Raw genomic sequence first — 24,377 nt, forward strand, 5'->3', positions numbered from 1 at the left:
GACGTGAACCCTAGCTGTGTATCTACGCAGCTGCTGCATGCAATTGGTGTTTTGAATTTGTAACTGCTTCTTTGCGTGTTTATCCGTTCAATTTTGTCACTGTTTGGACATTTGTTGTTTACTACACGTCTGCCGGTGCTATATATACACCGGACAAATATGGCACCGGCAGACAAATAAAAGATTAACATACCAAATCATCGCGTATAAGTAGTGATCATAAATCATAATTCGAACACATCATCTTTGTCATCTATAGAACACATCGTCTTTGTAAATGGAATGTGTCCTTGACGCACACGTCAACGGAGCTCTATCCTCTCCTTCTTTCTTGTAAGGAAATTATGGATTTTGGGGGATTCATGAAGAAAAAAAATTGGAGGTGGTCATCATTCAAATGAAGACGTTCTTTAAACGACGCATTTAAACCATTCATGATGGTTATCACCTTTTTGGTGGCGGTTTGGAGAGTCATTGTTGAGACGAAGTCTTTGTGTCGGTTGCAAGAGGAAGAGAGAGCTTTTTAAGGAAGCTGAGAAGAATAATTGTTTCATTTGTATTTTGCATACTCATGCATGTTATTAGTGCATAATTGTGCCGCCATTGGTAATTTGCGATATATTATTTAAATTTGAGCACCATTGATAATTCGCGCGAAATGCATTAATTGTTATTTCGAGGGTTTTTAAAATGAAAACATTTGTAAACTGCTTTGCATAGCCACCATTCATAATTCGCGAAAAATTATTAAATGCATGTTCCGTTTATAGAGAAGGAATGATGAGTGTGACTGTGATTTTCGTTGTATTTGTGACGTTGTTGTTCTCTTCCCCCTCTATCAAAAGCTCAATTCTATAAAATAAAAACGGCGACGTGAACCCTAGTTGTCTATCCACGATATCACATGCAATTGGTTTTTGGAATTTGCAATTGCTTTGTCTCTGTTTTATTTGCTCTCTTTGTGCTTTTTTTGGTTCAATTCTTTCACCATTAAGACATTTGTTGTTTACAAGATGTCTACCAGTGCGATACACCAGACAAATATCGCACTAGTAGACAAATAAAAGATTGACATACCAAATCATCACGTATAAGTAGTGTTGATAGTGTATCGTCTATGTCATCTATAGAACACATTGTCTTTATAAATGGAATGTGCATGTGTCGTTGATGCACACGTTAGTGGTAGAGCTTTATCTTCCCCTATTACTTTTAAGGAAATCAATGCATTTAAAACATTCAGGACAGTTATCACCTATAGTTTTTTGTGGTATGGATGAACTTTGAGGCGTCATTGTTGAGACAAGTCTTAGTGTGAGTTGTAAGGGGGAGAGAGGGTGCGCTTTTTAAGAAATATGAGAAGAACAATTGTTTCATTTGTATTTTACATACTCATGTATATGTTATTATTGCATAATTGCCGTCGCCATTTGCAATCCACAAATATTATTTAAATTTGAGCGCCATTGATAATCCACGCTAAGGATTGTGAAACCAGTGTCGTACACACGAATTGTGAAGCAACCATAATTGCAAATTAGGTGAAAAATTGCACTCAAAATGAATTAACCTTTGGGATTCTGTCCAACATTTGTGTCTTACGTCTTATACTTATGTTATGTGAACCTTCGTTCCAAAAATAAAACATAAAACTTCTTTTCTTTTACTTTTTTGCAATGATGGAATAGTAAAGGAGGTGTGTATAACAAAGAAAGCATGTAAATAATAGCAATTTCATTGATGCCATATTGTTGTGTAAACCCAAACACTAGGCCCCATTGGCCCAACAAGTTCTTCACTGTCATAAAAAAAAAATAAAAACAAGCATAGCTCGGCTGGTATGAAGATTGCACTATATTATAAAATAGTCCGAATTCGAACCCGAGATTTTCCACTTATCTATCGACGACGTTAAAGAATTTTTTTAGCTAGTAGACCCGGAAAAAAAAAATCGTGAAGACAATAATGGTCTTAGGAGTTTCATTTCAACACTACAATCAAAACAAAGATAGATAGATAGATAGATTAGATAGATAGATAGATTCGATCTGATCTAACCTGAGAAAATGGCGACTACGGAGGAGGTGAAACTCGATCAACTTCCTTACGCTCTTCTCGCCACCATCATGACCAAACTCGACATCGCTTCCGTCTGTTCATTGTCCGCCACATCCTCCACCTTCCGCTCATGCGCTAAACAAATCCTCTCCTTCCTCCCCAATTTCCATCTCGTCGTAAGTATATAATATTCCTATCGAATCGATCTATTTTCGTCGATAACCGGTTAGGTTTTTGAAATTTTCGCTTTTTCAGGATATTGCGCCTTCTGAGGAGTTGATCACACCGTTGTTGCCACCAAATCCATATCTTAAGAGTCTCAAAGTTGATTGTGGTCGTCTTGATGATTCCGCAATCAATTTATTGGTGAAACCGTCTTTGCATGAACTTTCTTTGTATAATTGTGCTGATTTTAGTGGGAAACTTCTATCTGAAATCGGGACTCAATGCAAAGACCTAAGGTATAATGTAATTTATGATGATGATGAATAATGACATGTTTATTGAATGGATCTATTGATATTTACATGTTTGATTATCAAAATATGCTTTTTTGGGATTTGATTGGTTAATTCATAACACAATCGCATAGCATAGTGGTGTTTTTCATATTTGTTGGTGTTGGTGTTGTTTATTTCCATAGGTCTCTCTATTTGGGTTCTGTTGCGGAAAAAAGAGGGAGGGCAATTCATATATCTGATTTGGAGGAGTTACTCAGTGGTTGTTCCCAATTGGAAGTAAGACATACTAACAATTAACAAAAAAAAAAATGTTTACTAGAGTATTAACAAAAGTTAAAGCTTTCGAGAATCTAAACGAACCAATAATTAATAACTATCATTGGTCATAACTACTACTTTACATCATAAATGATATGGTCTTTATATGAATATTTTGGTTCCATTTATTAATCTTCATTGATGTTGTGCTTCGCGCTGCTTTTATTGGCACTTATTAGCTTTAAGAGATGTTGAGTTTTGCTTGCTATGGTAAAAGCCTCTATACTAGTAATTGCTTTCATGTTGTCTAATTCATAGATGCAGTTTTTTTGAAATTTTTTCTTGTTTGGACATGCAATTATTGAGTTTCAAAAGTTCACTTGATCATTAACTTTTATGTAGAATTAAGGGAAATGCCATGACTTGGGCAACTTTGTATCATCTGTTTTCACCGTTGATATATCTAGATGAATGATCGAATGACTGCTCTTATTGTAACACCATAATAATAAGATAGTTTTCTCATGGTCTTTATTGAAGTTTTATTTTTCTTTGTATTTTTTCTACTGTAAAAATATAATGATGATATGTTCAGTGTTATTAATGCAACTTGATCTAATGTCTATTTTGCTTGGTTTTGTAGGTTTTGATTCTAATGTTTGATGTCTCTCTCTTTCTACGTCATAACTTAGCTCGAGTTTGGGCTTCTGCTTCTGAGAAACTTACTTCTCTTGAAATTGGATATATTTCTTCAGTTACGGTGATTGAACTGTTCAGCTCAAATTTGGTACCTCATCAGCCCCTTAATCCTATTCAACCATCCATACTTCCTGGAATTCAAAAATTGTGTCTTTCTGTAAACTATATAACGGATGCTATGGTTGCCACAATATCCCAAAGTCTCACCTTTTTAACCCATTTAGATCTTCGTGATGCTCCATTTGTTGAACCAAGAATTACATTTGATCTAACCAATTCCGGTCTTCAGCAAATTAATCAACTTGGGAGATTGAAACATCTTTCATTGATCCGAAGCCAAGAGTTCATAATTTGCTATTTCCGTAGAGTAAACGATCTAGGGTTACTCTTAATGGCTGACAAGTGTGCAAACATGGAGAGCATATGCCTTGGCGGCTTTTGTCGTGTCACAGACACCGGAATCAAAACTATGCTGCACTCTTGCTCTTGTTTATATAAGCTTAAGGTCACTCATGGGACTCAATTAACTGATCTAGTTTTTCATGATATATCTGCAACATCCCTTACTTTAACACATGTGAGCTTAAGATGGTGCAAGTTGTTAACTGATCATGCAGTTATTAGTTTGACATCAAACAAGGAACTTAAGGTTCTCGACCTGAGGGATTGCAGAAGCCTTGGGGATGAAGCTCTCCGAGCCATTGGCGTACTCTTGAGACTGAAAATTTTACTAATTGATGGCTCTGATATAACTGATGCTGGACTTTCATACTTACGACCGACCGTTATTAATTCATTGTATGCATTGTCTCTTCGAGGGTGCAAGAGACTCACAGATAAATGTATAACAGTTCTGTTTGATGGTTGTGGCAAGCTAGAATTAAGAGACCTAGATCTATCAAATCTTCCTAACCTCTCGGATAATGGAGTTTTACAATTGGCGAAAAGCCGAATTCCTTTTTTGGATATCCGAATGCGACAATGCCCTCTAATTGGTGATACCTCAATCATGGCACTGGCTTCAATGATGATTGATGATGCTGGATGGTATGAAAGCGGCTTGCGCTTGTTGGATCTGTATAACTGTGGTGGCATTACGCCACTTGCCTTTCGTTGGTTAAAGAAACCGTATTTTCCAAGGCTTAAATGGCTGGGTGTGACTGGAAGTGTTAATAGAGACATGGTAGATGCTTTAGCTAGAAGTAGACCTTTCTTGTATGTGGCATGCGACGGTGAGGAGCTTGGGCCTGACCCCTGTGATATGTCAGATGGTTTATATACACATGATTATGATGAGGTGGATGAATTTGAGCAGTGGCTTCTTGAAGCTGATTATGAGACTGATGATGAAGAAATGGTTGATGCTGAAATTAATGAAGAACTAATAATGTAGTTTGCTGTGTTAAACACTGTGTATATGTCTATTATGTGTCTACTTGTGTGTAATTTATATCTTGCGAGGTGTTACTCCCCTCATATGTTTTTGGCATCCTAGTCTTTTCTATGATCTGTTGTGTATCTTATTGTCGGTAAGTTGTGTAAGAGTTCATTAGATTTATTTTAACTATTGTAACCTTGTTATTAGTTTCTTTTTCCTCGACTTTCTTTCGCAGTGGCCTTGTAATTGTTTTTATATACTTCCAACATTTTCTTTTTTTGCTGTTTCAATTTTCCTTGCATCTTGATATCATGTTAGGTAGATTTTTCTGTTTGTTTTTACTTAGTATTAGTATTGGTATGTATGAAGAGTAAGCATAGTACTAGGCATGTGTACTTGTTGCTGTCATGCCGTACCAATTCTACAAGCTGCTGCCACGTCAGATTTCACGAGGATTGTTGTGTTTGGCGTCAACAAGTAGGATATTCAATTTTTATTTCCTTTGTTAGCTGCCATTCATTTCATGGGCATAATCTGTGCTCAAGTTTAGCCTACTAATACTATCACAGAAATGTCAAATTCAGAAAAGATAGAATATAATGCCATGTCCAGGGACCAGAGCATCACCTATTTGGTAACCTACATGGCTACTCTGTCCAGTGCAGTGATGTGTATGGCAAATAAATCCAATTCCAGACTGATTCAAACTGGAAAATGTAGACAGATAAGTTTTACCTGAAACTTTTTTTTTTTCATGAGTTTTTCCTTTTAAAAATCTATCACCTTTTTTTAAAAATTTTTAATAAGCTTAAAATCTATCACCTTAATAAAAACATTGAAAAAGATAATAATAACAAATACAAAAAAAAAAGATAATAACAAAGAATTATCCTATCCTAATAATAACAAACTAAAAAAAAGATAATAACAACTTAAAAAATATATTTATCATAAATTCTTTTTTTTAAAGTCACCTAGTGTCCGTTTGACCCTACTTATTTTAAGAAGTAGGACCAAACACAATTTTGATAAAATTCTTAAAATAAGAAGTGTCTTTTTTAATGAATAAAACACAATATAATATATAAGTGACTTAAAAAATATATATTTTTTCATAATTTTTTTTTTATGATAATTATCTTTTTTTAAGTTGTTATTATCGGTTGTTATTATCTTTTTTTTTTAAGTTTGTTATTATTATGATAATTATCTTATAAATTTAGATGATATTGAATTTATGATAAGTTAATTATTAACCTATTTTAACTAGGATTATCAAAAAAAAAAAAAAAAAAAAAAACTAGGATTTCAATTGTAAGTCTATTTAAAGGCATTTGAGTTTGAATAAAGTAAATTGAATTATCGTTTATCATAAAATTTCGAGGATTTATTTTCTCTTTTTGGTAGTCAAAGTCTAGTAGATTCCAAATTGTTGTCTCTTTCTGGTGGATTCCAAAGTATTTTCTGACAAATTTTGAATGATCCATCTCTAACAAACTTTGAAAATCATTACTTATACCAAAAAGATCTAATATTATTACTTATCTGTAAAAAAGAAAAAAAATAAAACAAACTATCTCTATCTTTAAAGGATAAATTCAAATTGCACTATATATATTGCACTCTTTATATAATAAATCAAATCATTAAAACCCTATTTTAGCAAATTTATATAGTGAAATAACAAATTTTCTTTGCAGCATCATGGAGCTCACCATGATAAAGATGTCTATAATTGTGATAATATTTGGCATACTTTCTTTTATTCTTGGCATCATCGGTGAAGTTAAGAAGGTACTATTTCAGTTCACAAATATTATTTTAGCTTTAAATTTGTATATAATTTGATTTTGGTAACCATGTTAAATATTTTATAGAATTATTTTGTCAATTTTCTTTTAGCCTTCGAAGGGAGTCCTGGTACAAGGGAAAAATGCTATGATATGCAATTATCCAAATGATCCAACGGTGGTATTTGGTTATTCTTCTATAGGATTTCTTGTGGCATCATCTTTAATGGGTTTTATATCTATATTTTACTCATACAACCGTATCACTGTTCCTCCTTCAGCATTATTCAAAAACACAACTTTATCTGTCTTCTTGATCTTAGCTATGTAAGTTTCTCAAATCAAACACTCTTTATATTGTTTTGTATATATTTATAAATATAAATAAATGTTGTTTTTATCATATATAGAAGTGAATGACCTGGAATAATTTAATAAATAGAACAACTTTCATGAGTTTAGGGTCAATAACAAAAAATATATATTTTCGTTATTTTCAGGACTTGCAGTATATTGGGTGGGGTAATGACATTATGGCCAACAGTGACTGAGCAACATCATTGGAGACACAATTTCTATTCAGCTAACATCACTACTACTTCTACAAAGTTAAATTGTCCTACTGCCAAGACTGGTCTCATGGGTGGTGGAGCATTTTTGTGTCTTATTTCATCGCTCTTCTGGTTATCATCGTTAATGTTGGTAAAAAATGCAAGAGAGGATTATCTTGAAGAGGTTGTGCCTCCTAATGTTTAATTTTTTACTTCAATTTCTAGACAACAAACATATTGTCATTTATTTTTCATTGTTAACAAAAAATTTATCATTGTATACTTTTATGGGTTTTGGGGTAATTCTTTCAAAATATATTGAGACGGTGTATCTAATTAATTAGATATATTTTTATCACTATGACACGTTTTTGTTTCTACTATCCATCCACATATACAATTAGTCATGAATCTTATTGAGAAGGAGTAAGTTTTTAACTAATTTGAAACAAAAGATAAAAAATAACTTATACTTTTCTTAAATCCGTAAAATAAAAGGAGTGTTGCTGCTGCTACTTAAAAAATAATCTCTATTTATATATGAAAATTACTTTTATTTTAATTTATAACAAACTGACTCTTATATTTATAATAACACAAGTAACGAGATCCATTTTGAATCTTATTTAAGTCTGTGGAAAAAAAGTTCGGCGCCAAAATGTTAAAAAGCTTAACACTTTTCATTGTATGTATTCATAAAAAAAATAGCATTTTCTTTCAAGATTGTGAATTTTACTCACATGAATAATTTTTTCAGAAAATAAAAATGAGAATTTTATTTTCATGTATTTTTAATAAACTGTGTTCGGTTAATACTAAGTCATGTTCTTAAAGTTATTTGTAATTTGTAAAAGAGTATGTGTCTATTTCTAAGAAAGGGTAACATTGTCTTTTCCATAGTATTTATAGATAGTTTTTTTTTTTTACTCAAGTATTTATAGATAGATTTATGAGATACTACTTCTTGTACATATATGATTTGTTGTATATATGACCCCATTTTCTGTTCTTTCTGACAATAATTCATTATGTGATGATGACAATTAAATAAAATGTATAATTAATAACATAAAAAATAAGAAAACTATGGACAGAGTTGAAGAATATATCGTGGGGAAAATAACAAGGCATATGACTTTGATGTAAGCAAATGGTACAATTCTAGTAGTTTTTTCACATCTTCATAATCTCTCTTTTATTCAAAAATAAGACATACTTGAGAAGTTGTTGACAAAATCATTTCCCACTTAGATAGAGCATACCACAACAAAGCAACAAAACCACTCAATATTACTTGTATTAAGCCCCTCTATACTAACATCTCAACAACTTAATACCATTGAAAAGGTTAATCATAAATTCATATTTAATCGTCATATAAAGTTGGTATAGATACGCGTAGTGCTAGTGCAGATGGGGATGATTTCAATGGGGCAACTCTAAGACGGCTTATTTTGGCGCGATGCTTGCGTGATAATGTAACGGCAAATGGAACTTAGCCTATCTATTTATAAGATAGCAACTTTAGTTACATCACCCATCATGTACACAAATATTGAGTCTACACTTTATTTCTACACAAATCATAATTAGTGTCCAAAATTATCATTGAACATAATTATCGGGTCTAAGCATCATCAAATGAATCACAACAACGTTAATCTATTTTTATTAAAATCAAAACCCACAATTGATTACTACCCATAAAATATTAAAAAATATTCTAACACTCAAAAACTACATATCCTAACCGGAAAAATCATTTATATTTGAGGGCAGTGAAACATGTCAAAACCAATTTTATATTTGCACATTTTATAATGATAAGCAACTTGTTTTTCTAGATAAAAAAAAAGACAGCTACAATTAAGATACGCTTTCTCGTGATACAATTACATACCAGTGTTTAAGCTTTACCATATAATGTAACAAAAAACTCTCTACCATATCTACTTCTCAAGACTAGACTTAGCTTGAAACTTGAAGAATTTTTTTTTTTATATAGTATACACTTTTTCTTTTGAAATCATCTCCATTTGCTCCAAGAATTTGGTTTTTCTGCCACCTAAACTGGCGTGATCAAATTTTGTAGCATGTGATCCGACAAAGAAAAACCTGATCTAATCTATCGATGTTTTTTATATTAGCGCTTTCGGTAACGATATTATGCTCATAACAAATATTGGACACAACAATTTTACCCAAAACTTTAAGTATTAGATTTACGAGTCATCTCACTTATAAAATGTATAACCTTCACTTTTCTAAGTAACTAGTATGATGCCCGTGCCAAGCACGGGGGCAAAACTTTAAAAATTTACTTATTTTTGTTTACAACATAAATAAAAATTATGATGAATAGAGTAACAAAAAACGCATGATAAAAAATAATGGTCGATTTTTAGAAAATCAAATAACTCATATAATTTCTTTTCGTGATATCTAAACTAATGGTCAAATTTTAGGAAATCAAACTTACGATTTATTGACACCATTAACAAAAATATATCATCAAACGGTGAATCTCATTTAAAGTAATAACGGATTTGTGCTACATGAGCTCACACATCTCGATGCATCTTCGCATAATATCGATGAAAGTTATTTTTATATCACTGTAGTTGGTTGTGTATACCACTTATACATAATCCACCTTAACAAAATATAAATGTTTTCTTATAAAAAAAACGATTCAACAGGAGAAATAAATAAAACAATTGTCAACACTATTTGAAACTTCAACATATTATTTTGAAGCGTGTTTCATAATAGTCATCTGTTATTCATAATAGTCTGAACTGCAAAAAAAATGATGTGAAAAAAAAATACGAAGTTAGAAAAAAAAAATACACAAATAATAATAAATAAAATTTAAGGAACATTAATAGTATATTATAGTGTTAAGAAATAACCTGAAAAGTTTAGAAATCTTTATACGTTCTGAAAAACTTCGCGATAGACAACATTTGTGGTCTCACTACAAATATTATCATCTTCATCCAAAATCAACAACTTCAATCCCTTTCTAGATGTAACGCGAGAGACAGCAACATAAAGTTGTCCGTGAGTGAAAACGGGCTTCGGAAGATAAATGCCTACATGAGATAAAGACTGGCCTTGACTTTTATTGATGGTCATTGCAAAACAAAGAGTTATTGGAAATTGCCTACGCTTAAATTTAAATGGTAGGCCAGGATCACTTGGTAGCAAATCAAATCTAGGAATAAATATTTTATCCCCCGCATTTTTTCCTGTAATGACCGTAGCACTTATACTTTTCTTCCCTAGGTGGGTCACTGTTAACCTCGTACCATTACATAAACCTTTTGCCTGATCAACATTTCTCAGGAGCATAACAGGACATCCCACTTTTAGTTTCAACTTGTGATTAGGAATCCCCGAAACCTTGATATCATTTAAAAATTCTGTTGTGAACCAATCTCCTTGAATCTCGGAATTTTCATCTGATCGAACACAGGAGTCAGAGCTTAAAAACTCTCTCTCATCACCGGGAATCGGTGACATAAGATAATCATTAACATACTCAACTGATTCAAGAGTCGGGGCAAGAATTCCTCTTTCTTGAAAAAATTGTGGATTGTTAATATTATCCAGAAAGTTTGGATATACAAAATCGACCAAAGACATCAACGGATTTGTAGTATCAGTTATAAGCAAGTCTTCAGGGATTTTAATATTGCTCTGACCATCTCCATCTGCATTGTCATCACTGTCACCAATTGATAGTATCCATTTACCAAAATCTGCAATTTCTTTTTGTTCAGCCGGTATAGATGATGCACCCAATCTCATATTCACATTAAGTCGCATTACAGTACAATGAGCCCATAATTTTGAAGAATTAATTGCCGAAGAAACAATATCTTGTCTTGACCCTCTCCTGATTACAGGTAATATCTGTCTGAAATCACCGCCAAGAACCACTGTTATACCACTAAACGGTTTGTATTTGTTGAGCGGATGTTTCTTTTCCATAATATCTCGCAAAAATCTATCAACACATTCAAAACATAGTTTATTCATCATTGGTGCCTCATCCCAAATTATTAACTTGGCTTCAGAAATTAGCTCTGCCTGTAGACTATCCTTTTTAAAGTTGGATGTAGACAACTCATTAATCTCAATAGGGATTCCAAAAGATGAGTGTGCAGTTTTTCCACCTGGTAATAACAGTGATGCAATTCCGCTAGAAGCTGCATTTAATACAATTAAACCTTTTGATCTGACAGCAGCAGACAATGTTTTCCATATAAATGTTTTTCCAGTACCCCCATAACCATATAAGAAAAAGAAACGACCATAACCTGAAAGAACGGATTCCATAATCTTATCATATGCATCCCTCTGCTCACTGGTCAACATGGATAATAGAGAATCATGTGTCTTTGCCAATTCAGTCTTGTCATAATTAAGGGCATCTACGATAAACATATTGTTGTAGGTCGGCATGCCGATACGATCTGGTTGTGGCATAGACTTGTAATTCTCAAGAGTTTTTCCATTTAAAATAAGCAGCTTTTCAATCTCTATTAAACACAAATTCTTCAAATCATTTTCACTAATTTGTAGATCTGCAATTTGTGAATTAAACTTGTAAAATTATATGTTTACAAAATATAAAATTCAATAATAATAAAATAATGAGTTAAATAAAATTAGAAATAACCTGGAATTTTCAATTCCCTCCTCCTTGAATGTAAAATGCCATCGGACAACAAATGCCATGTTGCCTCCCAAACATCTTTAGCGCTTGTCATCGTACTGTTTGTTAATAGAAAAACGAAAAACCTACGCAATTGATGACCGGAACCCAACAAACTTGATTCAGTTATTCCATCTATAAACTCTTTGTCATCATCAAGTAAATCCAAAGCATCACATGCTTCTTGGAAGGTGTCATATGTGTGACCCTTAACTGTTTTTAGACATTTATATCCCTTACAACCTCTCCGCTGAGTAAGCAATATTCGCATATAATACAGTTCACCAACACCAGGGGGTGTGTAATGAAGTCTTCCAATACAATAACCTTGCTGGCGTGGCTGCCACCTTTTTTCATCCTTCACATATGTAAATCTTTCTGGAAATTCAGCATACGTTAAATCTCTCCCTTCTTCATATACACGATTTGCCTCAAACCAAGCAAGAAACATAGTAGATTTTCCCTCATTGTAGTTCACAATTGAATTCATGTCATGAGAGCCTTCATATAAGATAGTTTGTTCATTATGCAAATGATATGTCAATTTAAGCACAGGAGGCCATTTTTGGTGTATATCAAAAGCCAATATTCTCCAAACAGCCTCGCAAGGTGAAACGTACCTATATCATAAATAAATATTCAATCAATTTATGAGATTTAATTAGTATAATTGACGCAATTTTTATGTAAAATAAAGAATTAGATATATGAGTTTGTTTCTTCCGTGAGATATTTATATTTTAAATTGACAAAAGAAAATTCAATAGTTTGTACACCAACTTAAAGAAAAAAGTATATTTATAGTGTACACTAAAAACAATTGTTTGTAAAAAAAAAAAAAAGGTCAAATTTGGAAGATGAAACATACCTACAGTCGTAATACTGTTTTATTTCATCTACTGGCTTTTCCTTGTCATGACCTTGACTATCAACAGATACTTGCATTGTCGCCCTATCAGGACCTTTGTTGACATATTTGAAAAGGTATTTGATGGAGTTAGACTTGTTACAATATTCAACATTAACATGTCCTGCGTATTTGATCAGAAGATATGGATTGTATGGGACAACATAACGATTATCTAAATAGACACCTTGTTTCTCAATTTCTATCCCGGTGTCACGGCGTCTATATCTCGGGTAACCTTCATCGTCGATTGTGGTAGTTTGTTTAAAAGCTTTTGGAAAAAATTTTGTACATCTTACTCCATCCATGCAAGGCGAGCTAAGTCTAGCACCACCGCAAGGTCCATGCATCATATACGAAGATACAACATCAGCCAATCTTGGGTACAATTTACTATCAGGTAGCTCAGCAGAAATGATTCTATCAATGTCATCAACTTTCTTCAGATTGTTATTTGAACTCAGCCAGATCAAGATATGTGCGTGTGGAAGCCCTCTCTTTTGAAACTCAACGGTGTACATGCCTGTAAAAAAACATTTAAAAATCAAAATACATAATATCTAACTTTAATGTTTATAGATGCGAATATTGGTGGAATAATGGGTTTTCTTTACTCATGCCATTGGCGTCAAATTGAGAAAAGCATCCTCATTGCTAACTTTAGAAGTATCTTTTAATAGAGAAATACCAGGTGATGGAGTAGCACTTTTCCCAAGCATCCTACAAAATAGATATATTAAATCTCTGACTTTTTAGTCGGATAGTATATAAGCCTTTTTTAAATTGGTATGAATATATTGAGGTTACTATATTCGTGAAATTTTTAGTTTTCTCATGTTGGAGTGAACAGATCCATCTCATATTAATATATATGGTAACAAAACTTCATATTTAAAAAAAAAACTCATATATATATATGGGCAAAATTTATACGAAAATAAAAAATCAAATACGTATATCAAAGGATAAGAGATGGAAATGAATCTAGCACAAAAAAGTTACTTGTTTTTATTAAAAATAAATTTTTTAATAATAAAACAAAAAATATATATGAAAATTAATTTGAAATTAATAATTTAATTATTGCTACCTTTTCTTGAGATCAACCGCAGATGTGTAAACAGGATTGAAAACCAGTTTAGTGGCATATATGGTGTTTTGAATAGTTGGTTGACCTAAAAATTCAAAATAAAATCACATCAGTCAATTATTTAACATTTATATATATATATATATATATATATATATATATATATATATATATATATATAAGTTAGTGATAGTATATTACATGAATGATATTACCTTGGAACATTTTGACTTTGGCCAACAAAACAGCAACGACAGCATTATCTGCTTCACCAGATGCGATAAAAGCGTTCAACTCGTCCGCATAAGGTCCAAAGAGTGTAACTTTGAAACAGAATCTGATATATAAAGACATAAGTCAGTAACAATTGAAATCAACATTAAAGTATAAAATATTATTTTAATGATAACGGTTATTAAAATATATATATATATATATATATATATATATATATATATATATATATATATATATATATATATATACCCATCGTAGTTCAGCTCTATAGGAATCATCTTTGATTCGCTTCCATTTCGAGAATAAACCTTTTCAACACCCACAACTTTCAAGACTCCCATCACATCTATTATATCACATAGAAAGGTCTTAGTTTTATAGACAAACGAAAGTTTATTTAGTTTTATGCTAAGTATATATTATAGACAAACCTATCAAATAATCGGTATCATAGTTATCATTAAAAATCTTATGAGGTTCACTGATCATGTATATATTAGCAGGTATCAACTTGTCATCAAATTTTTTGATTTTAGTTCCAAATTGAAAATTAATTTTATAGGCATGATTGGTGGTTCTATATGATCCCACATTAGTGGCAACACTAAAGTTGCTTATGGAATACACATGACCCTCAGTGAGTTCCTTTTCATATTTGTAAATTAATGTTCTTCGAACTGTTGCATGGATCTTTTCACCCTAGAATACACACAAAAAAAAAAAGTTAGATATGATTGCTTAAAAAATTTAAAAAATAAATTGAAAATCAAGATGTGAATAAACCTTCTTATCCATCAAATCCATTTCTAAAGAATACGGCAGCGCATCTCTATTCATATCTTTAACAAACCACATGCGAACAATTCTAACCAATACATTCCATGTTTCTTTGGATGGAGAAATTTCAGAAATAGAATTATATTTTGGAGGCATTTTCTTAAAAATTCAAGTAAATAAAAAACAATGAAAATAAACAAAGAGAAATTGGTACATCCGTATATATATGCTGTGCCTTGATTTTCCAAAAAAAATATGCTTTGCCGTGATATTGTGTAATTATTACTAATTATTGTATTATTAACCAGCTAATTATGGTGCTGATTCTTTCTTTTTTTATGGTTCACTTATGGACGTGGAAGCAGCTGAGAGATCCAATTGAAATTTGAAACACAATTCCAAAATATTTATTTTCATTTTTTTTTAAATATTTTTTTAATTTAAAAAATAATAATATTGGATTGAAATAATTAAAAGAGAAATTAATTCTAATGTGGCAGCCACATAAGCGTGATCATCAAAATTGAAGGCAATATGAAGAGGGACAGGGCGTCTTCTAATTTTATGAGGCTTTGTGCAAAATATAAAAGTGACTCTTTAATATAATATAAAAAAAGGACATATGAGTAATTTGGTCAAATTAAATGTTTCCTTTTAAATTACCCTAATAAAAATTTAGGAATGTTTTATGCACATGATTTGAATCAAGACACAAACAATGACTTTATCCATACCATCCCCACATATTTGCGATCCAAAAAAAAAAGCATAAAAACTATAAGCAACAATCTTCCCCACATATTTCCTTTTTAATACTATTGTGCCACAATTTGACAGCTTTGATTGCTATGAAATAGGATCACCACATTAGTATTACTTTTTATAAACATAATTACATATTAAATTAAATGGACAAATATATGAATGTAAATATATATATAGAATAATAGTAAACCAAAAAAAAAAAATATAGAATAATCAATAATCAATTGCCGGAAAAAAAAAATTATGCCTATCAATATCAATTTGTATTGAATGTAAATAATCAATTCCCTTTTTATATATTATTATTATTATATATTTGATTATTTGAATTTTTTTGTGTAAAAAAAAATTATATAAATAATTAATAACAATTTCCGAAGAAAAAAAACTACATATTATGTCTATCAATATAATACAGATGTTGTGACAAATTTCTGGAAAAAAAAATTAAATTAAATTAAATGGACAAATATATGAATGTCAATATATAGAATAATCAATTGCCGGAAAAAAAAAATTATGCCTAGCAATATCAATTTGTATTGAATGTAAATAATCAATTCCCTTTTATATATTATTATATTATTATATATTTGATTATTTGAATTTTTTGTGTAAAAAAAAATTATATAAATAATTAATAACAATTTCCGGAAAAAAAAAACTACATATTATTAGTGAGCAATCTCATATATTCCTGTTTTATAGTATATCCTACAATTAGTGACAAATCTCGGTCATAATACAGATGCTGTGACAAATATCAGAAAAAAAATTAGTTAACATATTTCCTTTTTAAATATGCAACTTAAATGAAATATTATATTTGTCTTTTTAGTGAAAGTCATGTGTACATGATCATTAATTGAGACATAAAATTGTCCTAAAATATATAGCATGTATGTAGCTATAGATTAATATACACAATTTTCTCAAAAAAAGAAAATACTCTCATAAAATCTTAATCAATTGTCCACAAATCCCAGCTCAATTGGCAGAAATCTCGAAATTGCTAGTGTCGGACGTCTGGACCGGGGTTCGAACCCCAGTCACTCCACTTTGTGTGTGTGTGTGTGAGTTTTCAATGACTTTGTCATTTCGTCTATCAACAAAAAAAAAATCTTAATCAATTAAATGTTAATTATTAATGTTTATCTGAAAATCTGATTTTATTAATTATTAATATTATATCTTTCAATTCAATATTCAATCTATTAAAGGAAGCCAAAAAATCTTAACCAAAAAAAAAGGAGCCAAAAATTTCTTAAAAATGGAATCAATTTAATGTTATTTATGTATGACAAAAATAAAAACAAAGAAAATCAACAAAAAATATAAAAAAAAAATATTTAATCTTTTAAATAAAAACAATGAATCTCATAAAAATTCATTCAATTATAAAAAATAACAAAGAAAATATTTAATCTTTTATATTTTTATAAATAAATTCGTTTATTTATTTAATTTTATTAAAAAAAATTAGTTTGTTACGCACTACACAAAAATTCGAAGAAAATATTTTATAATTTATTTATTTTATAAATTAGTGAGGTACCATATTATTTATACTTGAAGTTAAATATATTTATAAACAAATTTGTTTATTTATTTGAATTCATTAAAAAAAATTAACATTGTTACATCCTGTATGAGAATTCATATAAAATATTTTATATGTAACCAAAAAAATATAAAATATTTTATAATTTATTATATATATATGGAAAATGCTATTTAGCAAGAATTTTTTGATGCAAGAAAGAGAAGAATTTTATGTGGCAATATTTGATTGGTCAATTTATAATCACTCTCTCTCCCATGTATGGTTAGCCAATTTTTGATTGGTCAAATTCCCTAATTTTGTGGATTCTTCTCTTTCTTGTATAAATATTTCTTACTAAATAGCAATACTATATATATATATATATATATATATATATATATATATATATATATATATATATATATATATATATATATATATATAGGGGGCTGCTAATTTAGACCCAGTTGGGTCTAAATTAGCAAGGTGCACCTTTTGAGTTGGACAAAAATACCCTTTCTTTTTTTAAAAAAAAAAAAAAAACATATTGGCGCTGATCCAGTGTCGCGCGCCTACCGCAGGACCACCGTTACAGACCGTTGATTTCCATCAGACGGCCAAGAGATGATCTCATCATGGCTGTCGGATCAATCAGACAGTCCAAATCATCCATCTCCATGATAAGCCAGCGCGTGCACCACACTAGATCTGCGCCTGGAGAGAGAAAATTTCATTTTAAAAAAGTAGGACACGTGTCAACTGCTGGGTGGTTGGCGTGTTTTTTTTTTCATTTAATACTTTAAACTCAATTATTTCGTTGTAAATTAATTTTTTATTTTTTTATTTTTATACCAAAATTCATAATTTTTTTTTGTCTACAAATAGAGACTTGGTTCGTTTGATTTGAACACAAAAAAAAAAAACTCAATTTTTCACTACCTTTAATTATCTTTATATAATACTGTGAAACCATTTAGCTGGTAGAATGGTTTCACAGTATAACTCTCTGAAACCATTTTACTGGTAGAATGGTTTCAGTGAGTAATTTCTTAATTGTTTGCTTCTGAAACCATTCTGAAACCATTTAGCTGGTACAATGGTTTCAGAGCGTTGTACTTTGAAACCATTTCACTGATAGAATGGTTTCAGGGGAGTTGATTTTTAATTGTTTGCTTCTGAAACCATTTTACTGCTAGAATGGTTTCACAGTATAACTCTCTGAAACCATTCTTCCAGCTAAATGGTTTCAGAAGCAAACAATAGTTTTTAATTACTGTTTTATCTCATTTAATTAACGAAAAATAGTTTCAGGTCTCAAAAAATTTCATAAAATATACCAAAAGTTCCAGAATATTATCTAATATTTTATTAGAAACAAATAAAAAAACAATTGGTTTCAGAGTACAAATCTATGAAATTATTATTATTATTTGTTAAATGGTTTTAAATAATCAGCGGAATTTGTGAAAATTATTTCATGATTTGAACTAGGGAGAGTGAGGTACACAAGAGGGTTCTAAATAATTCATAGTACTTTACATAAAATTTTGGAAATTTTTTATGGAATTATAATATTTTTAATTACCTTTTTACTCATTTAATTAACTAAAAATAGTTTCGGGTCTCCAAAAATTTCATACAATATACCAAAATTTCCAGAATATTATCTACTATTTTATTACGAAAAAAAAAAAAAAATAGAGCCTCCCTGAGGCCGCACGCGCCCCCACGCGCCGCCGGTGAGAGTGGGCGTGGGCGACGCGCACTGTTCATCGTCCCTCCCACCCGTTTTATGCAGAAACGGGTCGTGCGACCCGGTTTTGACCCGGTTCGATCTCCCTCAATACTCAACGAAACTCGACGTTCCTTATATGGATTTTGATCGTTTTTCAATTTTACAAAGGTTTCCGGTATTAGTTTTTGAAATCGGCGTTCGATTCGCACGTAAAATGAGGTCGAAATTTGGACGAAATTTAAAAAATGTAATAGTTGTTCTATTGTTTCAAAAAAAAAAAAAAGGGTATTTTTATGATGCAAATTACATACATGCCCCAGTTGCTCTATTGTTTCAAAAAAAAAAAATGGGTATTTTTGTCCAACTCAAAAGGTGCACCTTGCTAACTTAGACCTAAGTAGGGTCTAAGTTAGAAAACCCCATATATATATATATATATACAACACATTTTCATTGAAAACACCTTTCTATAAATTCGTTATAATATATTATATGTATAAGAAAGACTCTTAAGAAAATCAAAATAAATGGATGAAAGTTAGTATTGAAAAAGTAAATTATATTAAAGCAATAACATAATCTTTCAATCAAAGCAACACCATTTTTTAAGCTGTGAAATAGTATTAACAATATATTACACCTTTTCTATAAAATAAAAAATACACATTACATCTTAAAAATTAATTTACACTCAAAATACTTGTGAGGTAGATTAAACATCACTTAAAACTCATACATTATGATCAAAATGTATCTGGTCCAATTTCTTTAGAGTTCGCATATCATTTATATTCTTCTTTTGAGTTCCACATCTGCAAAAATTGAAATGAATGATGAGTATAAATTAAGATTAAGATGAAAATAAGATAAATTGAAAATAATACAAAGAAAATAACTAAAGAGAAAAGAGATGGAAAATGTGTGATTTGAATGTTCAACCAAAGACCATTTATATAGGAAAAAAAGGGGTATATAAGTAATTTTATCCATAATATGCAATTAAACGGATTAATAACAAATATATTGATTCTTTTTTCAGTCAATGTCATCTTATGACTTTTTGTAGGAAATTTAATATTTAACACACAAACTTTACTAAAATAAACTTTGAAAACTTTATTAACTTTTAAATAATTTCGCGAATTATTATTACTATTATAAAAATAATTTTACAAATATTTTATTTATATAAAATATATAAACTAACTACAATTTTTAGAATTTGTTTTTAATTATTTTCTCTATTATTTAAATTGAAAAAGGAAATAAAAAAAATTGAAAAAGGAAATAGTAGAAAATAAATTTATAAAAGATAGTATCAAGAATTACGTAAAGAAAAATTTGTGATTGACTAATCATGATTCAAGCATTCTAAAAATGACCTCACAAAAAAAAAGTTTTTAATTCTTTCCTTTTTTAATAAACAAAATAATTGCAATTGCATATATTCTTTGTGGGAAGTGCCATGTGTACGTGACAATTAAATGAGGACTTATAAAATAAGCCTCAAATGTATAGTATTAAGATTAAGATTAAGATTAAGATTAAGATTAAGATATAAGACTTAATTTATCCCAACTTGCCACAAGAGAATACAATCTATCTTACACTTAACTCACTTTTAACTAAATCAATTCATTCGAAATCAATTTTTTGCATCATAAAACCAAACATGTGTCACTTACCAACTAGTGGGTTTTTCACTAAGCTTACTAATATACTCCATATCTTAACTAAATATTGTGTAGTTGTAAGTTGTTGGAGATTAAAAATTCATTTACTTCCAGTATTTGAAGTTAAAGTTGACACATGTATGAAAGCATCACATTTTTATTTTGTAAAATAAAGATCAAGAGGGAAAATTGCCTAAAAGGAGTCATTGACTCATCGTAAGCATAAAATCATTGGCACTGCCCTAAATATCTATGATGGACACATTTTAAGCTTAATAATATTTTTTTTAAAGAACAAAATAATTTATTATAAAAATGGCCAAATTATAAAGATATTTTGCATAGTTCTTGTGTTTTGGTGTAGAAGTATATACGGGGGTATAATGTTTAAAAAAATGCCCTAAGTATAGCGATGTAATACAGAAGCCCATAATTGAATATTGGGTTCATGAATTAACTATTGGGCTTTTCCTTTGATCTCTCAACAATAGAAACCCTAATCCTAAACCCTAATTTTCGCCTATAAAAATAATATTTTTCTTGTTAAACCATTCATTCACGTTTCCTCGCTCTGATAAACCCTCGTAGCCGTTCTCACAAATCTTTTCACAGTCTCTCAAAGATGGGTCCTCCTGTTAGAGGTAAACCTTTTGGCATGATTTTAATAATTTATGATATGAGTTTTGATTTATTCAATTGAAATATCGCAAATTGAGTTCATTGATGATGCTTTTGTTTACTTTTGTTTGTTAAAATGGAATGGTTTCATGCTAATTTGCTCAAACAAATGATTTTTCTTGTTTTTGTTGATTTTGAATTTGTGCAGGTCGTGGTGGTTCTGGTGGAGGTTTTAGGGGTGGAAGAGGTGGAGACAGAGGAGGTAGAAGTTTTGGTGGTGGACGAGGTGGTGGAAGAGGAGGTGGTAGAGGTACCCCTTTCAAGTCACGAGGTGGCGGTAGAGGTGGACCCAGAGGAGGAGGTCGTGGAGGTCCTAGAGGAGGCGGAATGAAGGGAGGTAACAAGGTTATTGTTGAGCCTCATAGACATGAAGGTACTTTCATTGCTAAGGGCAAGGAAGATGCTCTTGTTACTAAGAATCTTGTTCCTGGTGAAGCTGTTTACAATGAGAAGAGGGTTACTGTTCAGGTAATTTTTCTCTCACTTTTAACTCATTGTGATTTCTTAACAGGATTCATTTTCTTATTATTTTTATATGATTAGTTGTTCATAGAATGGAAAATATTTTTCTGCATACTTTGATTCAGTGTGTATCACTCTTATTATTTTGTTTGTGACATAAATTTTGCAGAATGAGGATGGTACAAAGGTTGAGTACAGAATTTGGAATCCTTTCCGTTCCAAGTTGGCTGCTGCTGTTCTTAATGGGGTTGACAACATATGGATGGTAAGAAACTTCATTTTCTTGTGACATTTACTTCCAAAATACATTTTATTGATACCAATTTTTTCTTGTTTTATGAAGAAACCTGGTTCCAAAGTTCTCTACCTAGGAGCTGCTTCAGGAACAACTGTGTCTCATGTGTCTGATATTGTTGGACCAGTAAGTATTGATTAATAAATTTTGATTGTTTTCAACGTTTGTTTGTTTGTGATTATAATGTTATGTTATGTTTATGTAGACCGGAGTTGTCTATGCAGTAGAGTTCTCCCATCGCAGTGGCCGTGATTTGGTCAACATGGCTAAGAAGCGTACCAATGTCATTCCCATTATTGAAGATGCTAGACATCCAGCCAAGTACAGAATGTTGGTTGGCATGGTAGATGTTATATTTTCTGATGTTGCTCAACCTGATCAGGTATGGCGACATTCACTTTTGTCTCGATGGCACAAATGTGCCTACTAATCATAAACATTTATCTCTATTATTATGTTACTGTTTTATACTGTTTGCTAATTCAGAGTGCCTCTAATATGGGTGCTATATTGTATCATTGTTTCAATACAGACTCCCTAAGTACTTGTTTCTTTGGATGTTTACACAGATTTTTATTTTAAGCATTCTCAAAAAGCTATTTAGAGTTATCTTTTGCTGTTTTGTTTACTTGGTCTCCTAAATGTTATTTGTTAATTTTATTTTGAAGTAGAAATGTTTTGGATACCATATACTCTGCTATATATCAGTGCATGTGATGAGTTACTCGGATTCCCCTTCAAGACTTTTTGGGTGATGTAAACCCGAGATTCTGATGCATATTGATATTTTGTTCTTTTTCTTTATGTATATATTTTTTCTCAAATTTTGTTTATCATTTCCAATTTTTTAATTAATTTTCATTTCATAGTAAAAGATGTTTTGTATTACTACATATCAGTGTAATTGATGAGTTACTCGGATTCCCCTTCAAGACTTTTTGGATGATGTAGACCCGAGATTCTGATGCACATTAATATTTTGTTCTTTGTTTTTTTGCTTAAAACTAATATTTAAACTCCAATTTTGTTTATAAATTATCAGTTCAATGTAAATTTGCAATTGATGAGTTACTCGGATTCACCTTCGAGACTTCTTGGATGATGTAGACCCGAGATTCAGATGCACGACAATACATTGTTCTTTTTCTTATGTTAAAGTATTTTGTTTTATTATGTTAGAAAAACTTTGTGGTTCATATTAACTTTTTTAAGTCTCTGTCTTTTGTTTGAGATTCCCTTCCGCATGAATGTTTACGATATAGTGATCAGTTGAAAAACTACGTATTCCTGAATACAGTGTTTTGATGTTTGTTTTGCATTCTAGAAGAACTTCATTTGAAGAAAAATCTTCAGATATGCTTTTTTGACCAAATTGTAGGGGGTTGGAACTCCATATATTCCAAGTATCTGTCTTGTTTATCCTATTTTGGTGATTTTTGCAGGCAAGAATTTTAGGTTTGAATGCTTCATATTATCTCAAAGCTGGAGGTCATTTTGTTATTTCTATCAAGGTTTGTTCAGAAACCTTTTATTATAACTTTTCTATGCATTATTACTAGCTTGGTTATCTAGCTCACTTGATTTTATTGTTATTGTAGGCCAATTGCATCGATTCCACAGTCCCTGCTACGGTAGTCTTCGATAATGAAGTGAACAAGTTGAAGGCAGATCAATTTAAGCCAATTGAGCAAATTACTCTTGAACCATTTGAGAGGGACCATGCTTGTGTTGTTGGTGGCTACAGAGTGCCTAAGAAGAAGAAAGATGCAGAGTAATTTTGAGAAAACATGTACTATTTATTGCCTTGTGACTTATGTAACTTGGAATTTTTGATCAACTGCGATTTAGGATTTTGTTTTAGTTTTGTTTGAATGAATACTTTATATCTTGGTACGTATTGTGATGCTTCCTAGTATGATAAATTATGTGGTTTATATATATTTGCAAATCATATGTTTACTGCTTAGATTAAATTCATATATAACATGATGATTTGACCAAAAATTATAGTAGTTGTAGTGCTATGTTTGGTTTGGGATAAGGTAATATGGTATTGCCTTTTAAGTTTTAACTATTATTGAGGAAACAGTTAGTCCCTAAACTCTCACTCTCACACAAATTTAGTCCCTAAACTATTAAAAGTAACTAAGAAGTCCCTAAACTAAACTCATATCCATCAATTTAGTCCCTCATTTAAAATACTTCCATTTATTCTCTAACCTATCATAAAAGACTACAAAATTATCCTCTTAGAAAGGCCCAATACAACACTAAAGCATACCTCCAAACACTATCAA

General features: G+C 30.8%; 5 protein-coding genes and 3 non-coding genes across 8 annotated transcripts; 6 read left to right on the plus strand and 2 right to left on the minus strand.

Annotated features, from left to right (window-relative positions):
* Nucleotides 1-1,753: 1,753 nt before the first annotated feature.
* LOC123917783 (F-box/LRR-repeat protein 10) lies at nt 1,754-5,131 on the plus strand. The gene is made up of 4 exons (XM_045969610.1): nt 1,754-2,234; nt 2,314-2,519; nt 2,702-2,795; nt 3,421-5,131. Exons 1-4 carry the CDS (start codon nt 2,067-2,069, stop codon nt 4,867-4,869), a joined length of 1,917 nt encoding a protein of 638 aa, XP_045825566.1. The 5' UTR covers nt 1,754-2,066; the 3' UTR covers nt 4,870-5,131.
* Nucleotides 5,132-6,579: 1,448 nt separating this feature from the next.
* On the plus strand, nt 6,580-7,400 carry LOC123911048. Its single transcript, XM_045962374.1, has 3 exons — nt 6,580-6,648; nt 6,757-6,971; nt 7,145-7,400. The coding sequence occupies exons 1-3, from the start codon at nt 6,580-6,582 to the stop codon at nt 7,398-7,400; spliced, it is 540 nt and encodes a 179-aa protein (XP_045818330.1).
* Nucleotides 7,401-9,701: 2,301 nt separating this feature from the next.
* Nucleotides 9,702-13,346, minus strand: LOC123917792. The gene is made up of 4 exons (XM_045969624.1): nt 12,787-13,346; nt 11,883-12,538; nt 10,108-11,787; nt 9,702-9,993 (listed from the first exon to the last, which is right to left on the minus strand). The coding sequence occupies exons 1-3, from the start codon at nt 13,344-13,346 to the stop codon at nt 10,127-10,129; spliced, it is 2,877 nt and encodes a 958-aa protein (XP_045825580.1). The 3' UTR covers nt 9,702-9,993; nt 10,108-10,126.
* A 93-nt stretch (nt 13,347-13,439) lies between these two features.
* LOC123911097 (replication protein A 70 kDa DNA-binding subunit C-like) lies at nt 13,440-15,085 on the minus strand. Its single transcript, XM_045962446.1, has 6 exons — nt 14,936-15,085; nt 14,584-14,851; nt 14,402-14,498; nt 14,131-14,252; nt 13,916-14,000; nt 13,440-13,545 (listed from the first exon to the last, which is right to left on the minus strand). Exons 1-6 carry the CDS (start codon nt 15,083-15,085, stop codon nt 13,440-13,442), a joined length of 828 nt encoding a protein of 275 aa, XP_045818402.1.
* Nucleotides 15,086-21,169: 6,084 nt separating this feature from the next.
* Nucleotides 21,170-24,039, plus strand: LOC123918509 (rRNA 2'-O-methyltransferase fibrillarin 1-like). Its single transcript, XM_045970583.1, has 7 exons — nt 21,170-21,286; nt 21,472-21,791; nt 21,955-22,050; nt 22,129-22,206; nt 22,286-22,462; nt 23,523-23,591; nt 23,679-24,039. The coding sequence occupies exons 1-7, from the start codon at nt 21,268-21,270 to the stop codon at nt 23,853-23,855; spliced, it is 936 nt and encodes a 311-aa protein (XP_045826539.1). The 5' UTR covers nt 21,170-21,267; the 3' UTR covers nt 23,856-24,039.
* LOC123903401 lies at nt 22,788-22,858 on the plus strand. Its single transcript, XR_006807977.1, has one exon. It is a non-coding gene; the product is annotated as a small nucleolar RNA snoR60 (small nucleolar RNA).
* On the plus strand, nt 22,979-23,049 carry LOC123903404. Its single transcript, XR_006807979.1, has one exon. It is a non-coding gene; the product is annotated as a small nucleolar RNA snoR60 (small nucleolar RNA).
* Nucleotides 23,135-23,205, plus strand: LOC123903407. Its single transcript, XR_006807982.1, has one exon. It is a non-coding gene; the product is annotated as a small nucleolar RNA snoR60 (small nucleolar RNA).
* Nucleotides 24,040-24,377: the final 338 nt, after the last annotated feature.

Source organism: Trifolium pratense, linkage group LG1 (assembly GCF_020283565.1).
Source record: "Trifolium pratense cultivar HEN17-A07 linkage group LG1, ARS_RC_1.1, whole genome shotgun sequence".
In the NCBI taxonomy this organism is placed as follows: domain Eukaryota; kingdom Viridiplantae; phylum Streptophyta; class Magnoliopsida; order Fabales; family Fabaceae; genus Trifolium; species Trifolium pratense.